The following is a 27,089-nucleotide window of genomic DNA, read 5'->3' on the forward strand; positions in this document are numbered from 1 at the left end:
GCCGGGGAAGATCAGAATTTCTATGTCCCACTGAGAACCAATCACAAATCACAACACTGCAATGACACAGGAGTCATGATGGGATGACCCCTTTCCCACTCTGCCTGCGAGCTGCTGTGCTGCCCGCCCCGCTAATAACGGACTAAACCTCTGAATCTGTAAGCAAGCCCCAGTTAAGGGTTTTGTTTTCCTTTATAAGGGTTGTCGTGGGCATGTGTCTCTTCACAGCAATAGAACAATGACTAAGGCAGTCAACTTTGGTTAATCAGAGTAGACCTTCAATACTTAGGAATTTGCACGCCTTATTTATCAAAAAGACCGTTCTCATCAAACATATTGTTCCTTATCTAAATTTTTTACACTCAGGACAACAATTATCATAGAAAATCCATTCTAATTCAAAATGTCTTGAAGACGGGCTGTTGCCTCCTTAGTCTAAAATGGAGACATTATGATAAACAGACCTCAGTAGGGCTACGGAGTGTTTGTGAGCGCTCCCTTAGTCATCGAAGTCAGATGGTGGTGAACTTACAGGGACTCTCTTGTAATTTAAGTAACGGTGGCTGCCAGCCTCATGGTTGCTTCCGCTCTGATGAAGTCATTTGCCAAGATGGAGGCAAGCCACGTTGTTACAATTTTAAAACATCTATTTCCTTAAACAAGAGCTGAATCCAAGATGCATACACACTCTGCTTGTAGTCAGTTAAGATTACCTTATGTAAGGTTTTTTTTAAACTATCAATCTTTTGTTATAATCTTTTGTTATAATTTTTTTTTTTTTGAGGCAGGGTGTCTCTATGTAGTCCTGGTGGCTGTTCTGTAAATCAGGCTGGCCTCAAACTCTGCCTCACTCTGTCTCCCTAAAGGTGTGGACCATCATGCTTGGTTGCTTGTTACCACCACCACCCCACCTCTTTTTTTTTTTTTTAATTTTTTTTTATTTTATTTTTTTATTTTTGAAACAAGCTTCTCTTTGTGTAGCTCTGACTGTCCTGGAACTCTCTTTGTAGACCACACTGGTTTTGAACTCACAGAGGTCCAGCTGCCTCTGCCTCCCGAATGCTGGGCTTAAAGGCATGCATTGTGACACCTGGAACATATCTTACAGATTTTAAACCATACCTAATGAATTTACGAATCTGGAGATAAAGAATTTACATAATAGTCTTAAGAGATTTCTTTATGAGAGCAGACAGGAGAGAAATTAGAAAGATAAGTGATCTTTCTTTCTTTCTTTCTTTCTTTCTTTCTTTCTTTCTTTCTTTCTTTTTTTCCAGGCAGGGTTTCTCTGTATAGCTATGGCTGTCCTGGAACTCACTGTAGAGCAGGCTGGCCTGGAACTCAGAAATCCGCCTGCCTCTGCCTCCCAAGTGCTGGGATTAAAGGCATGCGCCACCACTGCCCAGCGATAAGAGATTTTTTAAAAAGAGTGGATGGATAAGTAGAAGAAAGCTTATAGATAAGAAACTTTTGGGATCATTTGTTTGTGTGGTGGCAGAAGTTGTTACAGTCTGTGAGAATTGGACAATTGAGTGTCATTTTGTGGCCATGGATCTGTCCTGAGGCCAAGGCATTCTGGGGAAGATACTGAGGCTAGCGTAATCTCTGAGTCCAAGGATGAAAAGAGAAAGGGTTGTGAACAGAACTCTTCCAGAGGGAAGCTTCTGTTGTGCCTCATTCAAGAGCTCCAAAAGACGACCAAGTAGCCCACTCTGATGTAATCGCACTCGGGTCTTCATTCAAGCTCGAGCTTGGGCAACAATGCAGTCTCTTTGATGCCTCAGAACGGGAGTGTGAAGCCAGAGTTCTCAGAGGGACAAGGCTTTATAGGAAATGGTGAGCAAGCAAGGGGGTTTGAACCCAGCAAGCACCTAATTTATGACTATTGTAAACTGATGGGTGGGTGTTCTGAACCAAAAACCAGGAGCAATTATAAAAGCTCTGAAAGTACATTTGAAACAATTCAACCAATCCTTGATTGACTGTTGCTAGAGAAGCAGCTAGAGAATAACTCTGGAGTATGGGTCAAAGATAAGCCACAGAGTCCTTCCTGGTACTTGGGTGCAGCTTGGGTTCAGCTATAGGTCACATTTTTTTTAAGATGGAGGCCAGTCCCAAGATGGAGTAGGTTTGGCCTTTCAGTTCCAGTGAGCCCCAGAAGGGAGCTGAGAGACAGCAGGGACAAAGGTCACAAGCAGAAATTCTGCCAGCAGGATTCCAGTATTGTAGAGGTCCAGAAGGGCATAAGGAAGAGAGTGAGAGAGTAGGCAGCTCCTGGGGGAGGTGAGGAAGAGCCAGAAAGGAGCTGAGAACATGTGGTCCTTGTGACAATTTCAATTTGAGACATTCCCAAGTAGATCAAGAGAGTTGTCAGAGAGAAATATCCCAATTTGAAGATGAGGAGAGGCATCCCTTTCCAAGTGATGGGGGGGGGGGGGGCAGGAGGGTGAAGGAGCATCCTGGCACACCAGTGTGGCTTTTATAGTAAGAGTAGGCTCCTTTGAGCCAGCAGAGACAAAGTAGGCAGCTCCAGGGTGACCCTTACCCAGCCAATGAGGAGAGAGCAGGTGGGGAGAGAGAGATGGGACTTTCCATATGATGGACTCCCAGGAGGGCATTGCAGGCTCCAGGAGTTAGAGAGGCTGAGAGATGCCCTGAATCACAGTGGAGATGAAAGGCAGACCCCAGAATTTGGAGGCAAATATGGTGAGTGACAGAAGCCAGCAGAAAAAAATGATTCCTAGATCCATATTTATACTTTAGTGGAACGAAATCTGCAGCTTGGTTCAGTTAGGAAGCCAGGTCCCTTGGAAAGGGGTTTATTTCTGCCCCACTGGGAGGTCTCAGCATCAGATGTATAAAGTGAGGGTGTGGCCACCCCAAGGTATGGTTGAGGGCGTGGTTTCTGCTGTAGATGTGTGGGAGACTACAGTCAGAGGCATCTGGAAGAGTCTAGAGCATAGAGACAAAGTAGATTGGTAGACTGAATGTGGCCAGCGGACTGGACTTGGCTATGGGAAGGCAGGGAGCGAGAGAGGAAGGGAGGGAGCCCACAAAGAGGAGCAGGAGAGAGAGGACCAAGAGGGAACAAAGGAGAGAAGTCAAGAGTGCATAGCTGAAATGGCAGGGTTTTAAGGGAGTGAGAAAGCGAGGCGGTGAAACTGAGGGAGCCTGGAGGGCAGCACCCCCTTTGGCATACTACTAAATGCCACAAATAGTCTTTTGTCTTGACCTGACGGGCACCATATCACTACCCAGAAAGCTGAATTCATATCCACCGTGAAAAGAAAAGGGGCTCTCTGACCACCGCCCCTCCCCCTTCCCTCTCTCTACCCCTCTCTCAGAGTGTTCCCCACTCTCTTCCCTTCTCTCTCTTTCTCTCTCTGTCTCTTTTTCTGTTTCTACTCCCTTCTCATCCCCCCTCCCCCCAAAAGGAAAAGAATAGGGGAGACCAGACTTATGATGGAGTTGGAAAAAAATGGCTTTATTCTTTCTTTTTGAGTTACGTGCCTATTCCATGGTGTATAGCTAGCAAAGATTACCCACCCACCCCCCCCCCACCCCATTCTGTGGGTTGTATATTCATCTAACTCATATGTAATTAAGGGTGACCTTGAATTCTGTTCCTTCTGCATCCGTGACTATATCTTTCTTAACTGCCTGGGTATTTACTTTGATTACTTTGTTTTTAACTGTACTTCCTTTTTGGGACACAGCAAGGTATACCGTGTAAGCAGACGATTGCACACGATCCTCTGTCTACCTGAAACTAGCCTTACGCACGCAAGCGGCCAGGATCAGAATAGTACAGTACAATCACATTACAGAAGTGACCCCGGAAAATCACCCCCAACACCTTTCGAAAAGGGTTTCACAAATGCAAATGCGGAACGATTTCGTGTGAAATTCGCTTCCCACGACCCAGCAAAAAGGCATCATGAGGTCGGATAGGTCCTTGTAAGAGGGATTGGGTTACGGATGCAGTTTTATTTTCTTGTCACTACAATTTGCAGTGGAGTGTTGAGGGAAAGGTAAGGGCAAAGGCTGAATTAGAGGGAAATAAAATTTGAACTGTAGAAGTGGCCGAGGTGACAGGGAGACGTAGGAGTAGGCTACGAAACTGTGTTTCTCTCTAGGGTGGACAGAAAAGTTTGATGATCCACCCGTGCAGGCAGAGAAAGAGGATCAATTTGGAAAGCAGCACAGGGGCTGGGTTTCGGAACTCAGTAAGCGCCCAGGTTACCCAGACTGTGCTAGGACCGACCTTGAAACCCGGAGGACGGCGCTCCCCGCTTCCGGAGAGAACAGATGGAACGTAAGGCTGTATCTGTCTGGGATGGAGAAAGCCGAGGTACGGGATCGTACTTTCTCTAGCTACACCTAACCTAGCTCCACTTTATCCTGAAGTTTGGTAAAACTCTGAATCCACTCTATCTCCCTCCGAAAGACCTGCCCACCAAAGAAATGTAGTGGGCTGGCCTGGGGGAAAGCAGAGGTGGCTTGCATTTTTAGCCCGGAACCCAAGGGACATAAAATACCCCAAAGTGTGTTGAGATGGGGTTACGCTGCTTACTGTTTGATTATCCTCCGCTTGCCTAGATTTCATCTGAAAAGCAAACCTCAGAACTGTCGTTGGGGCTGTTATAGTTTAACAAGTAAATTAAATGTTAGGACCTGACTGTAACTCTTCTACTAGGAAAAACTGGGGTGTTGTTGGTCACCGGAGGGATCATGTAGTACCCGGAGCATAGTCTCCTGCCACAGCACAGCCACAGTGGACCAACTCAAATAATGACAAAACCATTGGAACACAGCCTGTCCGCGAGGCAAGGTCCAGCGCCTGGGCGGGGGCTGTGAGATAGGCGCGGTCCCTGGAACTCGCAGCTTATTCCTGCTCGCATCCGGACCTGCGGTGGGAAGTCTGCAGAGGTGGTTGGAGCTGCGATGACTTTCAGGTAGTGAGTGTCCCTGGGCCAGAGGAACGTGGGCATGAAGAGTTGGGGAGGAACAGGTGTAAGGGCGGCAGCCGGCGGTGCTCAGACAGCGGGTAGCTGGCTGGTGGAGCCCCGGGAATCTTCGCGTGGGTGATAACGATCTCTGGGCACAGCGTGTGCCCTCCTGCCATCCCCCTGCCATCCCCCGTCTTAGCCGCTACAGCGGCTCAAACCTGGATCCGATTTTCTCATGGAAAAATCCGACCTGGAGGTTGTTCCACGGCCAAGAATAAACCGGGAGTGGGGGTAAAGGGGGCAAGCTCGAGCGTGGGGTCGTGCCTTGGGGGTGCCGGGTGCCCAGCTTGTAGCCCTAACGGGCTGAGGGGGGGGGATGGGGGTGGGGGAATGGGACTGGGCGCCTACCTGACTGAGCCTGGAACCCAGCGGTAGGCAAGTAAGTTCAAGAGCCTGGATTCTTTCCAGAGAGTTTCACGGCAGCCCTGCAGAGCCGATTTCAGAACCTTGGATGGGTCAGGAGTAAGATGCTCAAAGCACCACACAGCACGGAACGCTGAAGAGGCTTAGAGGTTAAACCATAATGAACGTGGAAAAAATTTTTTACTTGGGCATGTTCGATTAAGTTTTACAAAGTACCCAGAAGGATCAAAAGTGCGTGTGTGAGTTAGAAATCAGTTTTGTGTGTTACACCTCCCAAAGGTTATTTTTTCTGATTTTTTTTCTTTTTCCAAATACAAATGCAGTTAAGGGGCATGTAGCTCAGTAGGTGAAGTGCTTGCCTGATACTCAGGAAGCCAGTCACAGCTACTTAACAACTTAGAAGGCAGAGGCCCGCAATTCTCAGACCAGTTGGACAACCAGACTCAAAACTTTCAAATGGGCTGCGGGAGTTGGTCGGTGGGTGGTAAAGCGCTTGCAGAGTGCGCACCAAGACCCGGTTCTGGGGTTTGATTTTGTTTTAATGGCACACATTTGTTCCACAAAGGGTGCAGAGAGAGAGAGGGGGGGGGGAGGAAGGCAGATATTGTGTGTCCCCTTGGGCACTGCTAAGGGCTTCAGGAATCCCAGGGTCCTTCAATATTCTTTCTAGCTTCCTGCATGGGGGAGGGGCTGGGAGCTGGGAATCATGTTTAATAGGTCAATCAATATATGTTGATGAACTTAAGGCTGGCACATTTTAGGGCAAATTTTGTGTTTTTCCTTCACTTATAAAAAGCTAGAATTGTACCTTTAGATCTACGATTTTAATCCCTGCAGTTTGCTATTTTCCTGTTTCGATTACACAGTGCTGGCCAGAGTGGCCTTGGGGAAACACATTTCTTCTAACCTCTGACGTTCTACTTCTGACATGGGACAGTTCCCCTCAAAAACAAACAAAACACACAACACCCCAAAACAAACAAACAAACAACCCCCCAAAAACAAAACAAAAACCCAAGGAGAGATTATTGTCCTATAAACTAAACTGACCATATATTAATTATTCCAGTCATTTCAAAAGCCAGTGTGGTGGTGCATGTCTGTCATGATGGTTCAAGGTCATCTTTTGCACACTGTGAGTTTGAGGCCAGTCTGGGCTACAGGAGACCTTGGCCCCAAAGGTGGAAAATGTTCAATTCATTTTGTACCCTGTGGGGCAACCTAGGACAGGTTGCCAGGATTACGTGTCTCTGTAAAGTGGACAGAAAAGCCTGATAAAGGAAAAGGGGAGACCAAGATGGAGAGGTGCACTCCCTCCAATGCAGCACTGATTTGGGGTGTACTGGCTGTGTTCTGGATTCCCTCAGCAGCCTTCCTAACAACTCCTACAAGAATATACTGCTCAGATCTCCACAGTACAGTTGGGGAAACGGAGGGAGAAGGTTGTCTGAGGACCTGCTGGAAGAAGCTGGTTGTACTATAGCAATTGTTTACTAGAATTTTATTTAACAAGTGTTGGTAGGCTCTGGAGAGACTTTCCCTCCCTCCCTCCCTCCCTCCCTCCCTCCCTCCCTCCCTCCCTTTCTCCTTCCCTCCCTTCTTTTCTCCATCCCTCTCTTCCCCCTACCTCTCTCTCCCTCTTTCTCTCTGTCTCATTCTCACACACTCACTTAAAAAAAAACTTTAAAAGAAAAAAAAAAAAAAACCAAAACAAGCCCAGATATTGGATGATCCCTACTGTGTGTTGCATATCTTATTTACTCTATGTTGGGTATCTTACTCGGTCCTGGAAATACAAAAGTCCCAACTTTTTGGAGAAATGGTCACTGTAGTGTATTTGACACCAGCATCAAAACAGATGTCCTGGGCAAAGGCTTTCCTTCCAACATTACACTCTCCTCCCTTGGACCTTGAACACCACAGTTCTTTAAGTGAGCTTATATTACCTGCAGTGAAGTTGAGCATTTCTGAGGCTCTTGTCTGCAGGACAGGCACATGGAAGTCAGAGGACAACTTTTTCTTCTGCCTTGTTAGTTGCAGGGGGTCAAATTCATGTCTTCAGGGTAGCAAGTGTTACACTTTATTTTTTAAAAAAGGAGCCAGGATATGATTTATAGAGCCAGGTATGGCCAGGTGAGAGGGGTGCCTCAGTGGGCCCATGCTGAGGCATCCATTCCCCCTGAGGGACCAGCCATACAACGGGTTTAATATTGAATAGAGTTTATTTAGGATGTAGGAAGGGGAGTTGAGAAGGGAGTAGAGACAGGGAAGGAGGGGGGGTGTGGGCTGGCGGGGTGGGGGGGGTGAGGGGAAGAGACTGGCCAAGAACACACGGTGGGGGGAAGGGAAGAAAAGGGTCAAGGAGGAAAGAGAGTCAGAGAGAATAAGAGAGCAAGAGGGCAAACATCCCCCTTTATAGTAAGCCAGGCCTACCTGGCTGTTGCCTGGTAACTGCTGGGCGGAGCCTAGAAGGAATGCGAACAGCAAACACCTTTCAATTTGGACCTGTCTAGCCATCTTGCCAGCTTTTCATTTTTCCCTCCTTCTTTTTTTTTTCCCTTCTTTTCTTCTTTCCGATTTAGAGATGGAGTTTCATGTAGCCCAGGTTGGCTGTGAACTTATTAAGTAGCCAAAGGTGGCCTTGAATGCAGACTTTTCTCTCCACCTCCATGTACCACTGTGGCAGTTTTAACACCCTCTTCCTCTTTGGAATAGAATTCTTTTGGTAACCGATGAATAAGCAATAATTATTTTCTTGTGTCTTTTGTTTTTCTATTTACTTACTTTGTGTGTGTGTGTGTGTGTGTGTGTGTACATGTGAACATCTTCAAGTGGTGCATGTGTGGGGGTCATAGGACAAATTTTGGGTGTCCTCACCTTCCACCTTGTTGAGGCAGGCTCTTTCCTGCTTCTGCCAGTGGGAAGTGTAGCCCAGGCTACCCAGCCTACAACCTTCCTGATGACTCTCCTGGCCTTCCTTTCCATTTTGTTGGTTTTGTTGTTGGTTTTTTAATTATTATTATTATTTTTGTCTTTTGTTTGTTTGTTCTCGAGACAGGGCCTTACTACGTAGCCCTGGCTGTCCTAGAAGCTATGTAGATCAGGCTGGCCTCAAACTGGCAAAAGATCAGAGTGCCTCTGCCCCACAAACACTGGGATTAAAGACACAGGCACTTTGCCTGGGGTCCCCCTCCCATCTGTGGTAGAAATTCGGAGACTAGAGATGTATACTACTGCATTTGGCTTTTTATGTGGGTTCTGGGGTCAAACTCAGGGCATCGGGCTCCCACTGGCTGAGCTATTTTCCCAGTTTTTCTTTCATTTTAGGGCAATAGAAAGGTTATATTTTAAAAAGATTTTCAAGTTGTATGAAATATGCACAAAGGAAAGGGTTAACAAAGGCCTTGGATGTAGCTCTGTGGTAGGTGCTTGTCCAGTTTGCATGAGGGCCAGAGTTCATGCTCTATATCACCCAAAGCAGCGGAGCTTAGAAAGCTAAGATGTTTAATTCATACTTACTAAAGGATTACACTTCCCAAGCCAAGCAGTGTGGGTCTCCCCATTCTCATGGATCTTGGTCTACAAGGGCAGTGGGAGCAGAGATGTCCATCATCCATCGGGACATTCGGAAGCCCTGTGAGTGTGGAAGGTGAATAAACCATACCAGGACCTGCAGTCAGGAAGCAGACCAACTTTACTTAAGGCTTAAGGTGACTTAAGGCTTATAAAGGAACTGAGGGTAGGAACATCCAGGATGGGCAAAGGTCCTGGGCTGGGAGATTAGGGTATCTGGAATGTCTCATTAGTATGGAGGAAGCATTTTAGGAACCTCAGGTGGCTGAACAGGTTTTGTCAGGAGAAAGAAATTGATCCTGTAATCTAATTGAGGCTACACAGGGTTCCTCAGGTAGAGTTCAGGGATTTAGAATTGGAGTTCTCTGACCTTGACTTAGACAAGGTCAGAGAAGAAAGAAAATCTACTCAAGTAGGGAATCTCCCATATTGCTTGGAGCCTAGAGGCTATCCAGCCATGATGAACTTCTACTTTAATTAGCAAAGTCTTCCCACAAGGTATCGGTGGCACATTCCTTTAATCCCAGCACTTGGGAGGCAGAGGCAAGCAGATTTCTGGGTTCAAGGCCAGCTTCCTCTGTAAAGCAAGTTCTAGGACCGCCAGGGCTACACAGAAGAACCCTGTCTCAAAAATCCAAAAACATCCAAAAAGCCAATCACTGCTGTTAGTTTTTGTTGTTTCACATCAGTTTAGAGGAAACATCTATCATGATGAGATGAGACAGGATTCTAATCTCCTGGTCAAAGATCAGCCTCGGCTCAAGGGCTAGAGAAACCCTGTTTCAAAACAAAACAAAACAGGTTGAACAGCACAGAACAAAATTCTACTCTCTAAAACAGCTAGAGAGATTCTGTATGTTATAAAATTAATTCACTTGCCAGCTTGTTCTTATAAAGAATCCAGGTGGGTGTCTGTGAGGGGTGCAGTAAAGAAACTGCTGACATGACTACTCCATATGGTTAAAATTTTTATTATCGATGAGAGAGACAGAGAGACAGAGAGAGAGAGAGAGAGAGAGACAGACAGAGAGAGAGAGAGAGAGAGAGAGAGAGAGAGAGAGAGAGAGAGAATGGAGCAGAGCTAGATAGTAAGTAAATGAGAGAGAATTACGGGATAAGAAGGGGTACTAGCTGAGGGGAAGGAAATCTGTGAGCTAGTGGGAGAAAGAAAGAAGAGTCAGGATGCTGGCATGGACTCTGAAATGTTTAACAGGTACCTGTGATGTCAGAAGGTCAGCATGGGCATTGATATGCTGATAGGTGGCACAGGTTCCTTCTGCCAGAGAGAAGGGAAATGACTCTTTGGGCAGATGAGAACAGGCTTCAAAAGTCCCTGAGGAAGTCTGACTTTTATCTAACCACCAGAATCCTATAGTCCAGGTTGAGTTCATTTCTGGCTCTTTGGACAGCCTGAGACCCAACACTGAGAACCAGGTGGATGCTGGGAGCCAATTACACAACTACGAGTTCTTCAGATTAAATTCCTCAAGGGAAAAAAGTCTCTTCAGATTAAATTCCTCGTTAAGGGAAAAAGTCTAAAGGTGCAGTGCTTGGCTGGGGCTATCCATGTATTGTGAAAACAGCAGTAAGGAGCTGTTTTCACAATACAATACAAAACAAGACAGAAGTCCTCCTATTTTTCTAGGATGAAATACCCTGTGTAAAAAATTAAAAATTCCCAAAATCAAATGCAATGAAAGGTCTGGTGAGATGGCTCAGTGGGAAAAGGCCTTGGCATATCACAAGCCCCACAGAGCTGAGACTAACCCCTGGAACCACATGCAGGAAAGGGAGAACCAACTGCATGTCCTCTGATCTCCACATTTGCATGGGTATGTGTGCCCCACCTCATGCCTGTGCACCTGAGTACACAAACTCGCTCGAAGACACACACACACACACACACACACACACACACACACCCCAAGAGGGGCATAGTGGCTTTTTTTTTTTTTTTTTTTTTTTCTGAGACAAGGTTTCTCTGTGTAGCCCTGGATGTGCTGGAACTCACTCTGTAGACCAGGCTGGCCTCGAACTCAGAAATCCGCCTGCCGCTGCCTCCCAAGTGCTGGGATTAAAGGTATGTGCCACCACTGCCCGGCAGGTGCCTCATTTTTTAAAATCCCAACACTCTAGAGGTAGAGACAGGCAGATCATTATGAGTCTAAGGCCAGCCTGGTCTATGTAGAGCCAGAGCTATGTAGAGGAACCCTGTCTCAAAATAAAAATGAACAAATAAACAAAGCAACAGCAACAAACCCCCAAAAGCTTTTATTTTACATGGGGTATTTTTATTGCTACTTGACAAGTTGTGAATTAAAGCTGAGACCATTTAAAGATACTTAAGAATTCATTAAAAGTGACAGGGGCTGGGAATCTGGTTAGGGCTCTAGCACCACAGTCAATAAAATTAATCAATCAATCATAACCGTACTAGGTGTTATCCCAAATTAATTAATTAATTAATTAATTAATTTAAAAGACTTACTGTGTAGCCTAGGCTGACCTGGAATTTTCTTTGTATCCTCAGTCTCTTGAGTTCTGAGATTACAGGTATGCCCTACCATACTCAGGTTTAAACATATTTTAATATAAACAGAACTATAATTAGTCTAAAGCTTGAGGAAGTCTTCAGTATTCACTTCCTAGCTCAGCCCCGTGCCCTTTTGCTTACAGGTTGTAGATTTTCTTCTGGCAGAACTCTGCCAATTCACCATATGAAATTAAGCTTCTGAATGAGAGAGAGAAAGCCGGGCGGTGGTGGCGCACGCCTTTAATCCCAGCACTTGGGAGACAGAGGCAGGCGGATTTCTGAGTTCCAGGCCAGTCTAGTCTACAGAGTGAGTTCCAGGACAGCCAGGACTACACAGAGAAACCCTGTCTTGAAAAACCAAAAAAAAAAAAAAAAAAAGAGAGAGAGAGAGAGAGAGAGAGAGAGACAGAGAGAGAGGAGAGACATGACTGCTCCTAAGTATGGTGGAGGAGACAGTTTATTGTAGATAAAAAGGGAAAGCATAGCCAGAGGCAGAGACATCTGGGAGAGTCCAGAGTGGACGTGAGTAGATTGAACCAGGTCATGTGAGGAGAGATAGGAGGGGAGACAGGAAGTAGATCAAGAGACCAGGAGGGTAAAGTGTAGATAAAAGGGCCAGATAATGAAAATGGTTGGATTTATAGGGTAGGGGGTATGGTGTGCCAGCCAGGAGGGCCCTGTAACAGGTAGGGACTGAGGGAGGACGGGGGGCCAGCATCTTGCTTTCACAATTTTTTTTTGTTTGTTTTTTTGAGACAGGGTTTCTCTGTGTAGTCCTGGCTGTCCTGGAACTCACTCTGTAGACCAGGCTGGCCTCGAACTCAGAAATCTGCCTGCCTCTGCCTCCCAAGTGCTGGGATTAAAGGCGTGCGCCACCACCGCCCGGCTTGCTTTCACAATGTTAAGCAGTTTGGGGTTTGAGACTTAACAACCGCCTCAGTAAATCATCTGTGACTGCCACCAAGGTTATGTGCATGTTTGCTGATGCAAAAGCCAGTGTGAGAAAGGACTACACAACCAGTTACCAAAGCGATCCGAGGAGTTTGTCTCCCACCACACAGTCAAGATGGAGTCCCATTGCCGGGCAGTGGTGGCACATGCCTTTAATCCCAGCACTTGGGAGGTAGAGGCAGGTGGATTTCTGAGTTTGAGGACAGCCTGGTCTACAGAGTGAGTTCCAGGACAGCCAGGGCTACACAGAGAAACCCTGTCTCGGAAAAAAAAAAAAAAAAAAAGATGGAGTCCCCATGACCTGATCATACAGGTTTCCAATGCTGAGTCGACAGCTTGCTTGCCTTTGATGCAACCACTTGATAACCACAGCTGAAGGCATTCTGGTTCCCAGAAAAACCAGTGGCAGCCTGCTCGCAGAGTGTTGATTGACAGTCCCTTCCTGCTTTGCAAGTTATTTCTCCACTGGTAAAAGAAGCCAATTCAAACCAGATTGGATTATATTAAACTCAGGTTTATTGGGAAGCTGCTCTCGGACCAGTTCACTGGCCCCCAAGGACCGAGGTCAGAGAAGTCGCCATGGGAAGGGGAGGGGAAGAGAAAGAAAAAGCATGCTCTCAGAGAGAAAAAGAGAGAAGGAGAGAGGGGAGGCCAAAATGCCTGGATTATACAGGGAAGAGCTTCTAGGGAAACGACTGGAAAATTTAGGGTTGGGTGCAGGTTATGCCAGGTAGGGACTGAGGGATGCTGGGAGAACCTGGAGGCCAGGTCTGCTTTGTAAAATATGCAACTCAGCCCCTACCCCTACCCCCACCCCCACCCCCACCCCCACCCCCACCCCCACCCCCACCCCCACCCCCACCCCCACCCCCACCCCAGGGTCTGAAACCCTTTTCTGTAAACTCTAGACAACTGGACAGGATGGCTTTTTACATGGTCTCCAGGGGGTAAACTCAAGTTATTGGGCTCGCAGAGCAAGCACTCTTACTTGGGACCCCATGGGAGTCATTTTCGAAGCAGGGTTGGACGCTGTTAGGAAAACAACATAGATTTAAACACACAGTAACCAGAGGGTCTCAGAGAAAAGATTAGATATCCTCAAAGGTCAGCATGAACTTCCCAAGAAGGAGTCACACCAAATTAGTTTTGTATCTTTTATGATTTGAAGAGTAGTTTTGTCTAGTTGTGTTTATTTTATGCTGCATTTAATCCAACATCATATATTTTCATTTCTCTGAGAGCAGCTTTCCTCCTGTGTGATATCTTTTGGTTTAGGGCAGTAAGGGTCATCTGCATGGGACAGGGGAGCCTCTTGTGTGGGTCGCTCTGCCTGTGAACTCTATCAGTAGGGCAACCCAGGTTGGGCACCTGGATATGTGCACTGTCCAGAGAATCTATACCCAATATTGAAGCTCAGTTGTATTGTCTGTATTCTTAAAGATTTATTTATGCTTACAGGTATGGGTGTTTTTTGCCTGCTTGTATGTAGGTATGTGGACACCATATGCACCCAGTGGCCGAGGAGGTCAGAAGAGGGTGTCGGATCCCCTGCTTACTGACCTCTGTTGCTTCCTGTGGGTTCTTGGTCTTGCTAATGAAAGAATTTTAACGTAGATTCAGAAGGAGATTGAAGGCTGTTTTATTAGCATTTGAGAGGGAAATCAACAGGGCAGGAAAGTGTAAACCTTAGCATCTGCCGGGGAGGGGGAGAGGGCGCTGGATAGGAAGAGAGAAGCCTAGCCCTGTGGACGTGGGATCCAAGAAAGCAGGCATGTTCAGCAACAGAGGTCAGTAAGCAGCTGCTATTTGGTAGTGGGATGCTGGACAAGTAGGTTTAGGTTATGGCCGGTCCCCAGAGAGAGAAGGAGTAAAAAGGAAAAAGTTAAAACTTAGAAGAGGGACCAGCTAGATGGCTCAAGGGGTAAAGGTACTTGCCCAAAGCTTGACGATCTCAGTTCAGTCTCTGGAAGCCACATGGTGGAAGGAGAGAACTGACTCTTGAAAGTTGTACTCTGCTCTCCACACATGGGTTGAAGCAAGTTGGCTACCTTTCTCCACACAAGACAAACAAGACGAGTTGGAAAACGCTTAGGCTTTACAGTGAGGATCTGCAGCACTGCATTAAGGAAAGACTTCTAGACTTAAGAGCACATGATCTCATAAAAGGGATAATTATTCTTTCCGCTTTCATAACATGTCTTCCGATGAAGCAACTTTTGCGGTGTGGGAGTCTCCTAGCTCAGTGATTGACAGGTAGTTCCTGTTGTAGGAACATTAGGGAAAGGAGCAATGGGATATAATGTTCTTGTGGGAGCAGGAGAAAGAACCATCCAGGACTTGGGCTTCAGCTGTTCCGTTTCTGCTCATTTCAAAACAAAACCCTGTCAATGGTATATGAGCTGGAAGGGACACAATGGTAACTACTGACATGGATGACTGACTACCCTGACTGAGTTTTTATTTGGCATGGACTTTATAAGGTGGATGTTTCTTGGATGTTTCTTAAGTGTACTTCAACCAGCCTCCATGAAAGCACATAAGCTGTCTTCTTTTGACAGGATAAAATCTTTTTACTTATCCAGTAAAAATTAAACCTCCATTAATAATCTTCTACGAGCACAATCTCTGTTAATGATTGTGCCATAAGATGTTATCCTAGCTAGAGCCAGATTTGGGGACTCAGAAGTCTAAGAACGTGGGGCCAAGGGTGTAACTCAGTGGCAGAGTGTTTGCTGGACATACAGAAGGCTGTGGGATCAACCCGTAGCATTGCCAAAAAGTCCATGTCCAGGGATTTAAATCCACCACAGTGTTCCATGCCTTAATTCTGGCCCCTGGGTAGGGTATGTACAAAGTGGGTAGAATTGGCAGGAACAGAGAGTGCCTAGGGCAGGAAGGAGCAGGAAGTCAAGGGTATCTTTGTCTAGACGGTGAAACTGTGGTCAGCCTGTGATTTTTGTTTTGTTTTTATTAAAGAAAAGTCCAAGGGCCACGGAGGTGGCTCAGCATATAAAGCGTCTTGCCTCCAAGGGAGTCAAACTGCATTCAGTCCCTGAGTCCCACATGGTAGGGAAAGAGAACTCACTCCCAAAAGTTTTTTTTTTTTTTTTTTAACCTCTTTATAAGTATGCCAGGGCACATGCATGTTGATATACATCCCCAACACTCAATAAATAAATGAATGGGTTTTAAGAGCCTTAGGAGTTGAAGAAAATAAAGGTCTGTTTTCTGTTAGTGTTTAGTTTAAATGAATGTGTTTTGATACCATTTTACAAAGTTCAGACGTTAACTGGCAAAGAAGACAAAGGATGACCTAGGGAGGGGAAGAGTGAAATAATGATTCTGAGGGATTGGGTGAGGTCGGCCTCTATAGCAAAAGGTGGGTGAGCTGTCTTCACAGCCGAAAGGTCACCAGGGCTAGAGCTACAGACGTGTATGTGGTGTTCAGAATTGAAATTGAAACCTGGGCTTTGTACATAGCAGGCAGGCACTTTGACAAGTTATTTACATCTCCTAGCTTGTGGTCTAGAGTTGTGTGTGTGTGTGTGTGTTTTGGTTTTTTGAGACAGGGTTTCTCTGTGTAGTCTGGGAATCCCCCTGCCTCTGCCTCTCAAGTGCTGGGATTAAAGGCATGCGCCACTGCTGCCCAGCTGAGTTATGTATATATTCTTGCTCTGATGTTCTTGATTCAAAAGGTGCCTTTGAGATGGTGACAATCCTGCATCGGGGCTGTAGAAGCTGCGTCACAGAGTTAAGAGCACATATTTATCTGTCACAGGTAGCAAGTGCAGGGATCAGTGCTGTGAACAGCCACACCTGCCTACTGTTATTATTGTTACTTTATTTTTTTAAAAAGATTTACCTTATTTATTTTTTATATGTGAGTACACTGTTGCTCTCTTCAGACACACTGGAAGAGATGTGTCTGAAGACACACCTGACCCCATCACAGATGACTGTGAGCCACCATGTGGTTGCTGGGAATTGACCTCAAGACCTCTGGAAGAGCAGTCCGTGCTCTTCACTGCTGCGCCATCTCTCTAACTCCCTTGTTACTTTATTATTAATGGTGCCAAGGGTAGCAGTTAGGGCTTTGAGAATTCTAGGCAAGCACTTTACCACTGAACTAAAGCACTCAAGTCTGCTTTATATATTTTTAAAATTTGATCTGTTAAGAATTGAGTGGGTGTGGCAGTGCAGATGGTTAAGAGGTTAATAGTGCTTGCTACTCTCCTGGAGGGGACCTGAGTTCAGTTCCCAGAACCCATATCAGATGGTTCACAATGGGCTGGAATGTACTGGAACAACTGCAGGCTTAGGCCAAGAGGTTAAGAGCTACCTCTCCTTGACATGAAGTAAGAAATAGCATCACCCAGACTGCCAGAGATAGAACCCACCAATTAAGATACAGATTGCCTACCTCTCCCTAAGTTGCTCTTTTTTGGCTTTAAAACTGAATCTGCGAATTCACTTGGGGACCTTCTATTCCAATAGAGTCTGGACAATCATTCCTCCATTCACAGAGCCTAACATTTGGTGCACTGGCCAGGAATCACTGGAGACACCCATGCGAATAGTTGAACATTTTGGAGGACCCTCTCTCCCCACCAATTGGAGGCCAGGAGGGGTAAAACCAATGCATATTTTGGCACTCAGCATCTGGGGAATAAGGGAGATGCTCCCCAAATTCCACCTGGACAGCCCCACAAATGCCCTCACATGCAATCTGGAGAACTTCAGAGTTTTCACCTGGTTTCTGGAGTATCTGAATATTTTCACCTCGTTTCTGAACCAGCCATAGGTCTCCACTGCTCTGGTGCATGAAGGGAGAGTCCGTTTGAAAGGCTGTTCCTGTTTTGCTTTCATTTCTGTTTGTCACTGTGTGCTATGTTTATGACTGTTGTCATTCTGTATCAGTTTTTAGGATATCATCTTGAGTTTTAAAATGGGACAAGTGCAGAGCACCCCTCTGAATCTGGTTTCAGGCCATATTAGGGACTTCTTCCAGGTTATAGAGGACTCAGGGCTGATTGTTTGCTCCAGTAAGCTCATCACCTTTTGCAGGAATAAATAGCCCACCTTATAAGTTGGCTGACCCAAGGAGCAAACTTATTTCTCCATCATTTAATGGGTAAAAAGTGTGGTCTATGGGGCCTTGGGTCCCCCAGGGCCAGGTGCCTTATATCACTGTATGGTGAAAAGACCCCCTGTTTGGGTGGAACCCTTTTTGCTCACAGCTACAACACCCCCTGCTCTTCTTCAGAGGAAGAGGGAAAAAAGAGAGAGGATTATGGCCATTGCCTGAAAATTGGTTCCAGGGGCAAATGGGACCCCCACTCAGGTTCAGACTCATATTGATGTAGCCTTTCCCTTGATTTAACCAGACTGGAATTACGACACTGATGGAGGTAAGGAGAGACACCGGGCCTACCGCCAGATTCTAATGGGAGGCCTCTGAGAGGCTTCCAGGCAGCCTAAAAACTATCCAAAGTAAGCCAGGCTACCTAAGGAAAGGATGAGAGCCCTAGGGTGTTTAGAAAGATTCATGGAGGCCTATAGAACAGATACCCCCTTTGATCCTGAAGCTAGAGAAAACCAGTCAGCTATAAACATGGCTTTTGTTAAACAGTCCTGACATTAAACAAAAACTCCAAGGCTTGGAAGAGTCTGAAGGTAAGCAGTTGACAGAGCTGGTAGCTATGGCAAACAAAGTCTTTAACAATAAAGAGACCCCTGAGGAGCAATAAAACAGGGGACTGGCCAAAATATTGCTAAGCGCTGCTAACCGAGACCACAAGAACAGGGAACTGAGGGACACGGTTCAGAAAAGAGGAAGAGGTAAGCAGGGTATGACGGGTAGGGAATCCTGGTCTCAAGTGACACTTAAAAAAAAAAAAAAAAAAAAAAACAATATGCCCGCTGCAAAGAAACAGGCCACTGGAAATGTGGATGCCCCTGACAGAAAACTCAAAGTTCTGGAATCAGAGCAAGTCAGTGACTGAGGGCGAAGGAGCTCCCCCCACACACACCCCGCCCCCATGAGCCCTGGGTAACCCTGAAGATGAAGGGGAAACCAATAGATTTTCAGATGGACACTGGTGTCCAACATTCCATCTTAAAACAATCATTGAGGCCATTGTCAGATTGAAAAACATGGATAGAAGGGGCCACGGGCACCAAGCCCTATCCATGGATGACCCAAAGAAAGGTGGACTTGGGAATGGGACAGGTAACTCACCCTTTTATAGTCATCTCAGGATGGCCATACCCTGTGCTGGGGACAGATATCCTCATCAAAATGGGAAACCAAATCCATTTTGGCTGAGAAAAAATGGGAATGCTGATTAAGAATAGCCCATCCATGTTTTGACCCTGGCCCTGGAAGAATACAAGTTGTTCCCTCAGCCACTGCCCTCACCAAGCCCACTGCTCCAGAAGTTCCTAACTGATGTCCCCTGAAGTTTAGGCAAAGAGAAATTCAATCTGACTGGCCCCTCACAGGGTCCCAATCATAGTTCAGTTGGCTACCCTAATTCACATCAGACAATATCTAGTGCCAAGAGAGTTCTAGGTGGGGATAACCTTACACATCAACTGGATCTGAGAAGCGAGGATCCTGGTCCCTTGCTAATCAGCATGTAGTACACCCCTCCTTTTAGTCAAGAAGCCTCATTCCCATAACTATTGGCCTGTGCAGGAATTGAGGAAAGTAAGCAAGCAGATGGAGGATATTCAGCCCACAGTTCCAAACCCTTACACTCTGCTGAGCAACCTCCCTCCTGAGCACACACATATACTGTGCTCAGCCTGAAGGATGCCTTCCTCAGCCTGCCCTTGACACCCAAAAGCCAGCCCCTATTTACCTTTTAATGGCAAGACTTGGAAAGGGGCTTCAACAGACAACTGACTTGGACCGGCCTGCCTCATGGATTTAAGAACTCACCCACCATCTTCGATGAGGCACTGCATGAGGACTTGGGTGAGTACTGGAGAGTCCACACCCACATAATTCTACTCCAAGATGTAGATGACCTCCTGATAGCAGCCCCTGATATGGAGACCTGCCAAGAAGCAACACAGGATCTGCTACAAGAACTTAGTCAACTGGCCTACTGAATGTCTGCAAAAAAGGCCCAGCTCTGTCAATCTGAGATCATCATTCTGGGGTACATACTCAAGGTCAGGGGTGGGTCAATATATGTTGTCAGATGCCTAGCAACAGATCATCCTCAGTATCCCAGTCCCATCTACCTGATGGCAAGAATAGGAATTTTGTGGATCTGCTAGGTTTTATAGATTCTGGGTGCCAGCATGTACTGAAATATCCTGGCCATTTTATGAGGCTACTAGGGGGCAAGAAGACAAGTTAAAATGAACCACTAGAATGGACATGGTCTTTATGACTTTGAGGAAGGCCTTGTTAGAGACACTGGCCCTGCCAACCTGGACATTCACAAACTCTTCCACCTATATGTGGATTAAAAAGGGGGGGGGCATAACAAAGTGCTCACTCAAATTCTAGGCCTATGGAAAAGACCTATAACCTACCTATCTAAGAAGCTAAATTCAATGGCTCAGGGATTGCCAGCCTGTTTGGGGATTATAGTTGCCACAGCCCTGCTGATTAAGGATGATAACAAGATAACCACTCCTCATACTATTGAGGGAACCCTGAAAAACCCACCCAGCCACTGGCTGTCCAATACCAGGCTGACACACTGCTAAGCTCTTCTCCTAAATCCCCTTCACATAAGGTATAACCTGTCATCTACCCTGCAGCCCTGCTACCTGACCCATTCTCAGATATACAATATGACTGCTCCATAGTTTTGGGGCATGTTCAGAACATTAGGCCAGACCTGACTGACATACCCTGGGCAGATGTTGAACATGTCTATTTCATGGATGGAAGCAGTTTTGTTCAAAATGAAACCAAGATTCCAGGGGTAGCAATAATGGACTTGGCATGGGACTCTGTTGTTTGGGCAGTTGCTTTGCCATCTGGAACATCGTCTCAAAAAAGCTGAGCAGGTAGCCTTGACTCAGGCTCTAAAGCTGGCAGAAGCTGCCATAGTCAGCATCTATACTGACAGCAGATATGCCTTTGCTACTGCACAGGTGCATGGGTCCATATACCAAGAGAGGGGATTATTGACTGCAGATGGAAAAACAATTATAAAAATAAAAAAGAGATATTGGCTCTACTATCAGCACCATGGCTCAAGATGGCTATACTCTATTGCCCAGGGCATCAAAAGGGACCATCAGAGACAGCCAGGTGAAACAGGATGGCTAAAAAGTCTGCAAGGGAAGCTGGCATGGCTCCTACTGCTCACATTCTGGTAGCCTTGCCACCCCTTGCACTGTGCCCGACTATACCTCAGAGAACAAAAAGAATCAGGCTAAATGCAAAGGAATCCACAGAAAAAAAATGGATGGGTGTATACCAATGAAGGTCACACCATCCTACCCAGACAGCTCATTCACCAAACCCATCAAGTCCCACATTTGGGCCACCAAAAACTAGAAAAATTGCTAAGAGGGGCAAAATACAAAATATTTGATATAGGACACTGACCAGGCAATCTCAAGTTGCCTGACCTGCCAGGGTATGAACCCTTCCAGCCCCAGCTAAGAAACTCCAGAAACTAGAATCAGAGGCCAAAAGCCTGAAGCCAATTGGGAAATAGATTACACAGAGGTAAAGCCAGGAAAATATGGATATAAATATCTATTAGTATTTATAGATACCTTTTCAGGATGGGTAGAAGTCTACCCAACAAAGACGGAAACTGCCAATGTAATGACAAAGAAGATTTTGAAAGAAATCATACCAAGGTATGGCCTACCCGTCCTGTTTGGGTCAGACAGTGGGCCAGCACTCATCTCTCAGGTAACCCAATCTTTAGTACAGGCCTTGGGAACTGATTGGAAATTACGTTGTGCCTAGGAAGCCCAAAGTTCAGGTCAGGTAGAGAGGGTGAATCGAACCCTGAAGGAGGTCTCGACCAAATTAACCCTTAAAACTGGTGATAACTAGATGTCTTTCCTACCTTATGCCTTATATAAGGCTAAGTTAGCCACGAGGTCTAGAGCTACCTACTCCTTGGCACGAAGCAAGAATAGTTAGTCTGAATCAGCATCACCCAGACCCCCAGAGATAGAACCCACCAATCAAGATAGAAGTCACCTACTCCTTCATAGTGTTCCTCTTTTTGACTTTAAAACTGAATCTGTGAATTCAATTGAGGTCCTCCCATCCTGATGGAATTGGGCTCCTGCATGCAGGAATAAATGCTCTTTGTGTTTGCATACTGTTTGAGTCTGGGGTACTGTTCTTCAATGATTCATGAACCCTAACAGTGGCTGCTTACTGCCCTTGTCCAAAACATCTGCCCGAGGCTAAATTGAAGAGTTATGCATTTACAGTTTTGGCAAAGGAAATTTCAAAACAGCCTAGTATTGACTGTGTCACATGGTTACTAGTGGCAGTTCTTACACTGATCTATAATGAAAAGGATCAAAATAAGCAAGGAAAAAAAATACAAAATGTGCAGTCTGAGGAGAAGAAGAGCAGCAGGGAAAAGTGTAAAGAAAAGCCTGATCCCAAAGGAAGCTGAGGAAGCGATGACCTCAGGACACAGCCCCACCCAGCTAAGCTTGGGTAAAAGGGAAAGGAAGTAAGAAGCTTAAGGCCAGGCATGGTGGTACACATCTCGGGAGACGGAGACAGAGAAAGAGGCGGAGGCGGGAAGGCTGATCTCTGAGTTTGAGGCCAGCCTAGTCTACAGAGTAAATTCCAGTATAGACAAGTGTAAGCAGTGAAGGAAAACGTTGAAGATAGACATCTGAACTGGGCCTGGTAGCACATGGTTTTATCAGACCACTTGGGAGGCAGAGGAAGGCAGATCTCTGTGAATTCCAGGCCAGTCTGGTTTATAAAGCAAGTTTCAGGACAGCCGGGGCTGTTTGTTACACAGAAAAACTGTGTCTCAAAACCAAACCAAACCAAACCAAACCAAACCAAACCAAACTAAACCAAACCAACAACAACAACAACAACAAAAACCCAACAACAAAAAAACCCAACAACAACAAACCTAAAAACAAAACAAACAAAAACCAGAAATCTGGTGAAGATGTATTTGAATGAGGGGACCATGTTCCAGCACCAACAAGCAGCAGAACTTGGCAGGTTCAGCCATGTGGTTCTAGCTTTAGAGAAAAGTATACAAGAAAGAGGTTATAGAATCTTCTTTATGACTAGGGAAAGCCTTTTGAGTCCAGCATGTCTCAGGGGTGGTCCTTCATAGAGGCCATTGTGTGAAGCTGTGAAAGTGAGGCCTGGGTTGCCTTGGAGACCCCAAGATGGTGGAGACATCAAAGCCATGGGATCTCTGCAGAGAAAAGGCGCTAACAGGGAATGGAACCAGCCCAAGAGAAAATATGGTGCAGCCAATAAAGCTAAAAGGAGTTGGACATCTGAAGAGCACTTTGACATCAGACATGGAGATGCAGAGTTTGGAGTTTGCCCAGCTGGTTTTTGGTCTTGCTTTGGTGCAGTATTTCCTCACTCTGCTCTCTTCCCTCTCTTATGGAATGGCAATGTGTATCTTTTTTCAATGTTAAAAGTCTATGATCTGGTTTTTTAATTAGTATTATTATTTTGATTTACAGGAGGTAATGCTTAAGAGGTTGCTATGTGTATCAGAGATTTTGGACTTTTAAATATTTTGAGACTGCAATAGACTACGGGAACTTTTGGAGGAGGACTAAGTTCATTTTGCATCAGGGTATGGCTATAAGCCTACAAGGGCCCAGGAGTGAAGTGCAGTGGTTTAAATAAAAATGAGCTCCCATAGGCCCATAGAGAGTGGCAGTATTAAGAGGTGTGGCCATGTGGGAGGAAATACGTCACTGGGGGTGGGCCTTGAGATTCAGAAGCTCAAGCCAGGCCCAGTGTCACTCTCTCTCCTTGCTGCCTTTGGATCCTGATGTAGAATTCTCAGCTATCTCTCTAATAACATGTCTATCTATATTCTGCTATGCTTCCTGGCATGATAATAATAGATTAAACTTCGGAACTATAAGCCAGCCTCAGTGAAATGTTTTTCTTTATAAGGCTTCCTGCCATGCTTGTGGTGTCTCTTCACAGCAATAAAATCCTTACCGGAGACAGTCTGTGAAAACAGTTCCAGAAAGGATAAAATGGGTGACTTGTTAAGGCTCAGAAAGTTTTGAGTTACACTAAAACGAGGAAGGAGGAGGACACACTCAAAATGTAAACAAACAACTAAGGAGATATACAGGGCCCTCCCTCAGACTATAAAGACAGAGAGCAGCTTCTGGGAAACAGAGAAAGAAGCCTGCCTGAGTCCTGCAGTGAGCTCAGGGTTACCGCTTACCTGAGTTGTCAGCCATGTCAGCTTTTGGTGATGCTGTTGCCTTTGGATTGATTGTCTCTTGTCCTGTAAGAAACCTCTCAGCCAGATTCCCAATCAGTCCATTGCTTCACCAAGTTGGTTTTGGTATAATCATTACATTGGGCTGTTGCCATTCACTATTTAGACTGAGCAAGTGTTTGTTGTTGGCTCCCTGGGAAAAAGGAACAGAAAGAAAGACCCACCCTGAGTGTAGGTAGTGGGCTGGAATTTCACTCTCCCAACTTCCTGTTTTGCTTTGATGTGAAGAGCCCTTTGGGGCCTTCTTTGCAATGACTGATTGCGCTTCCTAAACCATCTGTAATGGGGTCTGATGCCCTCTTCTGGTATGTCTAAAAACAGCTGCGATGACAGGGAAATGAGTCCAGACTTCAGATCTTTTGCATGAACTTCAGCTCTCCCCTCCCCCTGTCCCCAGCAGGTCCCCTCTCCCCCTCTCCCCATCCCTTTCATTTGGGATCTTTCTGGGTCCCTTTTGTCACTTGATTCTTTCCTTCTCTGTTTTTGAATTGTCCTAAGAAATGCTTTTCTCCTTCTTTAAGGCAGTCTCTGCCCGGTGGTGGCGGTGGCACACGTCTTTAATGTTGGCACTTGGGAGGCAGAGGCAGGCAGTTCTCTGTGAGTTTGAGGTCAGCCTGGTCTATAGAGCCAGTCCCAGGAAAGCCAGGGCTACACAGAGAAACCTCGTCTCAGAAAACAGTAACAAGAGAGAGAGAGAGAGAGAGAGAGAGAGAGAGAGAGAGAGAGAGAGAGCGCGCAAAGCCTCTTATTGCCTTAGAGTTTACCGTTAGACTGGCTGGCCAATGAGCCCCTAATCCTAACATCCTTTATTGTCTTCCTGTTTAACTTCATATCCAACTTAAAAAAAAAAAATAATTGGGGCTGGAGCTGGAGAGATGGCTCAGCAGTTAAGAGCACTGACTGCTCTTCTAGAGGTCCTGAGTTCAGTTCCCAGCAACCACATGGTGGGTCACAACCATGTGTAAAGGGATCCAATGCCCTCTTCTGGTGTATCTGAAAACAGCTACAGTGTACTCATACATATATATAATAAATAAGTAATTCTTAAAAAAACAAATAATCCAATAGTGGTGGTGCATGCCTTTAATCTCAGCATGAGAGGCAGAGACAGGCAGATCCCTAAGAATTCAAGAGCAGCATGATCTACACAGTGAGTTCCAGACCAGCCAGGGTTATATGGTGGGACCTGTGTCAAACAAAACAAAGACAAATGAAGACGATTATTATTGAGTGTGCAAATGTCCGTGAGCAAATGCCATGGCTCAGGTGTGGGTGTCAGAGGACAACTTGTGGGACTTGGTCCTTCCACCCTGGGTTCTCAAATGAAGTCTTCAGGTTTGCACAGGGAGCGCTCTTGCCCACTGAACTGTACCCAGTTTTTGTTTGTTTCTTTTTGTTTTTTGTTGTTTTTTTTGTTTGTTTTTTGTTTTTTGGGTTTTTTTTTTGTTTGTTTTTTATGTGGGTGCTGGAGATTGAACTCAGGCTCTCGTGTGCGGCATTACTGTCTACACCTTCTATTTCCCCAGTTCTCCAGTTCTCAAGATCAAAAATTCGAATGCATTTTGCTTTTTCCGTGTGTCTTTTGCCAGCTCCAGGTTTCTGTGGCTCCTCAAGACATTAGCCACGATCTTAGGACTTGCCAGTGTTGTGTTTGTGGTCAGAAGTGTGTTCCTTACAGCGGAGCTCGGCACCTTCAAGCGAGAGAACCCAAAGCCCACGTTGGTTGACCCAGTGCTGAAACTTCTACCAGAGGAGCACCTGAGGAAACTCTTTACTTACAGCGATGTCTGGTGAGACTCTGGATGCTCCGGCCTCGCCTGTCTCTTTCCCACTTCCCTGTGGGCCTTAGACATTGTAAAAAATTGGAATGGGTGCTGGTTACTAAACCGAGTCTTTGAGACCAGGTGTGGTCTGTGGGATCCAGTCTCTGTTTCCTGCAGCACCCAGTGACCTTGCAAGTTTAGTGGGAGGATGCTGCCTCCGGCCATCTGCCCTAATGGGACTAGCTGCCAACTGACATGCTTGTGGCTCTTAAAGAAGCAAGATGGAAGGGATAATTCTAGAGAGGGCTGTTGGGCATGGTGGCGCACTTAGGAGGCTGAGGCAAGGGAGTTGCCATGAGTTGGAGGCCAGCCTAGGCCACATAGACAAGATCTTGTCTCAAAAAAGAAAAGGAAAAGAAGAAAGAGAAGAAAGGGGAAACAACCGTTAGTCCTTCCCTTCGTCCCCACTCCCTCATCCTGTCTCTGTGATGGGGGAAGGGGGTCACTGCTGGGTGGTTGCAGAATATCAACCCAGTTAGGACAGCCATGTGGTAAAAAAAAAAAAAATGTTTCAGTGTGAGTGACACACAAGTTTAGGGCTAAGGTCCCACCCGCCTGGCAGTCATCCATGTCAATAAGCTTTTCTCCTTTGTTCTAGGCTCTTCCCCAAAAATCAATGTGACTGTGACTCTGGCAAACAGCAGATGAAATATAAGTATCAGAATGCCTATAACCTGAAAGACCTTCCAGCTGTGAATGCCAGAAGACAGGCAGAATTTGAGCACTTTCGGAGGAGGTGATGCAGGCTGTGGGGGGCTCTTGGGTTTCTGGGAACTGCAAACACTCAAGTGCTTGCGAGAATGAGGAACCCTGAGAAAAAGTCTGGACCTCGGTCTCCTGAGGGGCCCCTAGGAGGAACTATTGGGAACGAACAGAGGAAGGCAATGGAGAAGAGGAGTCTCCAAGAAAGATTTGCAGGGTTTTGAGTACATGAAAGATTTCAATGAGGGGCTGGAGAGATGGCTCAGTGGTTAAGAGCACTGACTGTTCTTCCAGAGGTCCTGAGTCCAATTCCAAGCAACCACATGGTGGCTCACAACCATCTATAAGGAGATCTGGTGCCCTCTTCTGGCCTGCAGGCATACATGCAGGCAGAATGCTGTATCTATACTAAATAAATACATCTTTAAAATAAATAAATCTTTAAAAATGAAACCAAAACATTTCAATAAAACTGACAAAGAAAAAGAAACAGTGAGTTTGGCAGATGGTGTGGTACAGTCACCAGGTGCCCAGGCTAGCACAGAAGGTAATTCTATATGCTGGGCACATTCTTTCAAGTGCTACCAATGTCACTTTGTCTTTTGACAGTGCTAAAGACTGAACTTAGGGTCTCCTGTAAGCCAGGCAAGCTTCCCACCACTGAGAGATATTC

General features: G+C 45.9%; 1 protein-coding gene across 3 annotated transcripts in view; it reads left to right on the forward strand.

Moving 5' to 3' along the window:
• The first annotated feature begins 4,045 nt into the window (after positions 1-4,045).
• B4galnt2 (beta-1,4-N-acetyl-galactosaminyltransferase 2 (SID blood group)) overlaps positions 4,046-27,089 on the forward strand; it is a 42,933-nt gene continuing 19,889 nt past the window's right edge. The window contains exons 1-3 of one of the 3 annotated variants that reach the window (XM_076935921.1): positions 4,046-4,351; positions 25,481-25,681; positions 26,313-26,450. In XM_076935921.1, coding sequence (XP_076792036.1) covers positions 26,359-26,450 — 92 coding nt within the window. In that variant the 5' untranslated portion in view covers positions 4,046-4,351; positions 25,481-25,681; positions 26,313-26,358. Of the gene's footprint in view, positions 4,352-4,463; positions 4,956-25,480; positions 25,682-26,312; positions 26,451-27,089 lie in introns of those variants that run through there. The other 2 variants (XM_076935919.1, XM_034507214.2) reach the window with 2 other exon arrangements.

This window comes from Arvicanthis niloticus, chromosome 6 (assembly GCF_011762505.2).
Source record: "Arvicanthis niloticus isolate mArvNil1 chromosome 6, mArvNil1.pat.X, whole genome shotgun sequence".
Lineage (NCBI taxonomy): Eukaryota > Metazoa > Chordata > Mammalia > Rodentia > Muridae > Arvicanthis > Arvicanthis niloticus.